Source organism: Alligator sinensis, unplaced genomic scaffold, assembly GCF_000455745.1.
Source record: "Alligator sinensis unplaced genomic scaffold, ASM45574v1 scaffold1277_2, whole genome shotgun sequence".
Lineage (NCBI taxonomy): Eukaryota > Metazoa > Chordata > Crocodylia > Alligatoridae > Alligator > Alligator sinensis.
This window is the reverse complement of record NW_005843023.1, coordinates 306,907-312,906: the sequence shown is the minus strand read 5'-3', so window position 1 is coordinate 312,906 and position 6,000 is coordinate 306,907. Positions and strand designations below refer to the sequence as shown.

The 6,000-nt window shown below is 54.4% G+C and overlaps 1 protein-coding gene across 5 annotated transcripts in view; it reads left to right on the top strand.

The window, feature by feature from the left end:
* Window positions 1-6: 6 nt before the first annotated feature.
* PDLIM1 (PDZ and LIM domain 1) overlaps window positions 7-6,000 on the top strand; it is a 74,346-nt gene continuing 68,352 nt past the window's right edge. For 3 of the 5 annotated variants that reach the window (XM_025193189.1, XM_006036812.3, XM_025193186.1), the window contains exon 1: window positions 7-122. In XM_025193189.1, the coding sequence (XP_025048974.1) occupies window positions 27-122 (96 nt within the window). In that variant the 5' untranslated portion in view covers window positions 7-26. Of the gene's footprint in view, window positions 123-1,760; window positions 1,861-3,892; window positions 3,964-6,000 lie in introns of those variants that run through there. The other 2 variants (XM_025193190.1, XM_025193187.1) reach the window with 2 other exon arrangements.

Genomic DNA, 6,000 nt, shown 5'->3' with positions numbered 1-6,000 from the left:
CCGCAGCCGCAGCCGCAGCCGCAGCCATGAGCACGCACCGCGTCGCCCTGCAGGGCCCGGGGCCGTGGGGCTTCCGCCTGGTGGGGGGCAAGGACTTCGAGCAGCCGCTCACCGTGTCCCGGGTAGGGGCCGCGAGGGCCGGGCAGGGCGGGGAGGGGAGTCCCGCGCCACCTGCCGCAGCTCAGCCCCTCGCTCGGGCTCGGCTCGGGGCGCCGGGTGCGTGTCTGCGTCTGTGCGAAAGCCTTGTGCATGTGCGAGCCGGGTGCGTGTGAGTCTGTGTGTGTGCGTGTGCTAGCCGTGTGTGTCTGCATGTGTTCACACAAGGTCTGCGTGTCTGTGAGTGTGGGCCGTGTGTGTGTAAAGGAGCGCACTTATACATGGCATCTGCTGTGTTGGCCTTCCGTGTTCCTGGCACTGGATCACTTCCCATCCTGAACAAGGTTTGCAGCTCTGAAGAGTTCATCACCTGAAAGAGATTTAATAGAGAAGTGAAGTTATAATGCCCTAGGATGAGTAAGTCCCAGGAGGGATGTGAACTGATTAAATGTATGTAGTCACCTATGTTTCAGTGACTTGAATTGCAATACTGCCCCCCCACCCCGGCCCAATATTGTAAAATACCTTATTTTAGTAGAAGTGGGGCTTTGGGGCACTGTGCTGGTGAGGATAGATGCTTGGCCAGTAGTTTTGGGGAGGTTTTAAAACCTTTGTGTTGTTTTAAGAGACCAAAGGTACATCCAGGGTGACGTAATGCTGAAAGAGACAGGGTCAGAGGTGTGGGCATGGATTGTGTGATGTAAAACCTTGAAAATGTGGCTCAGTGCCCTGGTTGAACACCTGCCACTAGGCAAAAGCACCTTTTGTTTTATCCTGTTTTTGAAACAATTTATTTTAAAGTAGTGCTAATTTAAATGGTTAATCTACTGTAATTAAGATAGCATCGACATAAGGACCCACCCCCCCCCCCCCCCCCCACACACACACACACACACTCTGTGAATACTTACCAGATTTGGAAATGCTATATTACAGGGCTTCCTCACTGGACTTGCAGAAAGGAGAGAAAAACAATTCTTAAGGAAGAATAATCAGCCTCTGTTTATCTTAATGAGTAGCTGAATCAGAGGCTAGGATGATGGTTTAATTAGCAACTTTCAGGGCTTGGAAAATTCACCTAAATTTGAAGTCTAAGCCTTCTAGCCAGAAACTGATGCTGTGGCAGATGGTTGGGGAAAGAGGTGATTCTAGATTTCAAGACTTTTGGCAGCATTACACAGTACAGTGGGAAAATGTCAAGCCTGGCCTACATTCATGCAGCCACTAAGAGAGCTGCACAGGTGGTTGTGTGAAAGTAGGAGGGTTCCCAAAGGAAGTTCAGCATAGAGACAGCTATAGGACTCTGTATATAGGATCATCTGTTGTCTTTATAACTGTAGAGTCTGAGAGCTGCACATACACATTGATGACCTGAGGTACAACTCCCTGTCAGATAGGAAGTGTCTTCTTTTTGGAGGTGGGGAAACTGAGGTACAAAGAGAGCTCAGCCAGGCACTTTCATCCAGCCCATGGCACCCCCTAGTGAATTGCACCCTGCCCAGCCCCTCTGCCCATGAGGGTGGGAGCCCACGTGTACATATACCTCCAAACATATGCTATTGCACCTCACTCTCGCCTTCATGGGTGGAAGGGCCCAGCCAGCATGCAGCTTCTGGGCAGAGCTACTGGGTGCCAGCCTGTCCCGCAGCCGCAGCTGCAGCCGCAGCCATGAGCACACACTGCGTTGCCCTGCAGGGCCCGGGGCCGTGGGGCTTCCGCCTGGTGGGGGGCAAGGACTTCGAGCAGCTGCTCACCGTGTCCCGGGTACGGGCCGCGAGGGCCGGGGCAGGGCGGGGAGGGGAGTCCTGCGCCACCTGCTGCAGCTCAGCCCCTCACTTGGGCTCGGCTTGGCTGGGGATCTGCTCTGCTTCCCTTGCCTCCCGGTTGCTTCAGACAGCAGGTAGGGAAGTGGCAGGAGTGGGGGCCGAGCTGCAGCTGGGCAGGAGCACAGAACCTGGGGCTGGGGATGGCAGCAGCATAGAACCTATGTCCAGGGGGGAGGCAGCAGCTTGGGTGAGCAGTGTGTGGGTGAGGGAGGGCTGGGGGGTGTGGGGATCCACCCCACATTTCCCCCAGAAGATGGTGGCAGTGGCAACAGCAGCGGCAGCATGTAAGGGTGCTTGTGCCTGGCGTTGGTGCTGGTGCCCAGCGGGGCACAGCTCCGGCCAGCACTGCACGTTGCAGTAAGGGGTGCAGCCTCTGCCAGGCAGTCTCTATTGCTGGTATTCCCCACCACGCATGAACAGCCCCCACACTCACATGGCACGGGAGGCAAGCCCCATGCACTGGAGCTGGCTGCTTTTCCTGCCACCCAAGGGAAGGCACCTGGGGCTTCCCTCCTGTAATGCTCAGCCCCGGCAGGGAAGGCAGCCAGCTCCAACATGTGAGGCTTCCCTCCCATGCTGTGTGAGTACGGTGGCTGTGTGTGCATGGCGGGGAGCACTGACAATAGAGACTGCCCAGCAGAGGCTGCACCCCTTGCCGTGATGTGCAGTGCTGGCTAGACTGCGCCTCGCTGGGCATCAGCGCCTGCACCTGGCATGAGCACCCTGAGTGCTTCCACCCACTGCTGCCGGGCCATGGGGAGAGTGCAGAGGGGAGTCCCCACACCCCCCACCCTCACATCCCACAAACACCACATACCCACACCCTTCCCCCATAACCCCCCATATATACATAACCCCCCAACATACCCTATGCCCCAACACACACAGCCACATCTCCTCATAACCCCCCACACCCTTCTACCCTGCTATATACACACACACACACACACATCCACACCCCACCACACACATGCACAGCCCCACAATATACAAGACTAAGAATTTATTTTTAAGTTATTATGTAATCACCTTTACATACAGTATGCGAACACAAATCATGACAAAAATATTTTTTGTAATAAAATTAAAATATGTTATAGTAGGTGTTTGACTTTTAGTGTATGAAATTGGTTTTTTTTCTGGTTCTAAGATGGCAACTCCCCTCCCAAAAGGAGTATTTCCAGGGTGAAGGGTGGGGGGACTTCTGGTGGCAAAGGTCAGGGGTTAGGGATGGGACTTCCAGTCCAAAGATGATAACCAGGGGCGGGGCAACTGTCAAGGGGCGGGGCTATCCATATGGCCCTTGACAGCTCAGCAAAACTCGTTAAGCAGCCCTCCACCTGAAATAATTGCCTACCCCTGTCTCAGACCCTACAGTTATAAAGACAACAGATGATCTTATATACAGCATCTACAACCTATAGCTATAGTCCTGGCCTCAGCATTGCATTGGAAGCCTGTAGCAGAGCCAGGAACTGAATCCAGATCCCTCCATTGAGAACCTTCAGTTGTTTTCATCTCTCTCCCTGCTCACTGTGGGATGTTTCAGTCAAGTGTTTAACAAGGATTTCATTACCCACAAAGTAATAGCTGTAGAAGTCAAGTTTATGTGATGGCCTCTCAGGTGGCTGGATTGCTGCTGAGCTAAAAACTATTTTCAATAATGGAGATCAATTTAATGTTACTCTTAATTGAAAAATCTGACTGGCTGATAGAAATCATAACTGAATCTGGCCTGTGACTACATTGTGCCAATATTTTAGCTTTCATGTGCCAATTCCTTTTTAAGGCCAGTAATAAAACCCTCCTAAGAGATCAAGAGAATTGATTTTTGTGAAGGCTACTATATATGCTTGGTTTTACAGGCTATTCTTAGAGGATTTTTTGAGTAACTCCCTTACATTAATGTGATGTTTAATTCTCATATTTTGCTTTCATTGTTAGCTAAAACCCTCCGTTTGTGTTTACAGATGCTTTTGTAAACTTCTGTTGGCTGCCTTTCCACGTCTCCATCAGGAAAAGAAAGAAAGAAAGCTAGGAAGTAGGTTAGAGGGCAGTTACAAGGGGAGATGTTGCAACAAAATAATTTCATTTGCTGTCCCCAAATGAAGTCACAATGGATAAAGTGAAGTCTGGAGTATTTTGCAAGGTGCTGAGTTGTTCTCATTAGTATTACCCACTGGGTTCATACATCTGGCATTGTGCGTATTGTTTGTCTATGACAGGGGAAGCCAAGTTCTGGCATGGGCAGCCTCTGTGTGTGACATGAAGCTGTAAGTGGAGGGAGAAAATCTTATTGGGGGGGCTGAGTAAAACTTAAACTTTAAAGACACACACACACACACACACACAGACACTGCCCAGCAGGTAAGTGTGTAGGGGGGAATGGGCATGGGGGAGGGAAGGGGCATGGGGGCAGATTGAGGCCCCCATGGTGAGGGAGTGGGGCAGGTGCAGGGGCAAGGGCAGGGGCTGGGTTGAATGGGGCCCTGGGGTGGGTCGTGGGAGGGTCAGAGGCCGGGCAGCTCATCCAGGAGTGCGGGGTCTCCTCCTACTGTGCACACCCCTGGGGCAGGTTGAGGGGCACATGTCCCCTGGATCTGTGTGTGGGGCAGAGGTGGGCTGCAGCTGTGGGCTGGGGCTCTGCCCTGCTGCTGGTGCCCCAGCAGCAGCTCAATGCCACATGCCTCCCATTGCTGGGCAGGCAGGGGCCTCAGTGCACCCAGCACGTGGCGGGCATGTGGAGTCGCATAGCTGCTGGGGTACTGGCAGCGGGGCACAGAGCTCCAACCCACAGCAGCAGCCTGCCTCTGCCCTGTGCACAGATCTGGGGGGTGCACGTGCCCCTCATGTCTGCCCCAGAGGTGTGCACAGTGGCATGAGTCCCCTGCACCCTTGGATGAGCTGCCTGGGCTCCAACCCTCCCACGCCCCACCCTGGGGTCCCATTCACCCCAGCCCCTGCCTCTGCCCCATCCCCTTCTTCACCATGGGGGGCTTGATCTGCCCCTGCCCCCATCCCTTCCCTCCCTCCCCACTTCCCCCCTACACACTTACCTGCTGTTTAGGGTTACCGTATTTCCAGGATCAAAAAAGAGGACACCCGTGGGGGAGGGGGCAGGGAGCCAGCAGGGGAGACAGGGAGGGGTATATGATTGCAGGGGTGGCAGTTATATGCCTATGCCCTGCCTCTACCCCTGCACTCCTAAGCCCCTGCCCCTCACTCCTAAGCTCCAGCCCTGCCAGTGCCCCTCACTCCCGACCCACAGCCTTGCCTCCTCCAGTGCTGCCTGTGCCCTGCACTCCAGACCTGCAGCCCCTGCCCCTCAGCCCTGTTGGTGCCCCTCACTTCTGACCCAGAGCCCCGTCTTCCCAGCCCTGCTGCCTATGCAGCTACTGCCTGTATACATGCACAAACACACACACACACATACTCACTCACTCTTACTTGCCAGGATCCCCATGCATCCCTCCCTCCCTGCTGCAGGCACCAGAGCCTGCACCCAGGCTGCAGCGGAGTGGAGGGGTGCACACAGACACAGATGAGTGGCCAGAGCCTGCAGGCAACCAGGAACTCAGCCTGGCCTGGCCACGTGTGGAGCAGTGCTAGGATTACCATATGTCCGAGTTTTCATGGACATGTCCTCTTTTTTGGCCCCCTGTCCTTGTGTCCAGGTGGGTTTTTAAAATCTGAGCAAATGTCTGGTTTTTGCTTTGCCTCCGCTTCTCCCAGGCATGAGCAGCTTGGATGCTTGGGGCTGGGAGCAGTGGGCAAGGTGACTGGCTGTCGGAGGTCACATGCTCTATGAGGGGCATGGGTAGGGCTGGGGTAGGGCAGGGGTAGGGGCTATGGGTTGGGAGTGAGGGGCACTGGCAGGGCTGGAGCTTAGGAGTGCCACCGCTGGCCCACATTTTGCGGGGCTAGGCCCCATTAGCCCTGGCCTTTCACCGCCTATGCATGCAGCAGACTGGGGAAGGGACAGACAGCACTGTGGCAGGTAAAGGAGGGAGCAGAAAACAGAGCAGCAGATTGGTTAGGGAACAGAAAGGAGAAGTGGAACAGAGTGTCTCTTGAGGAG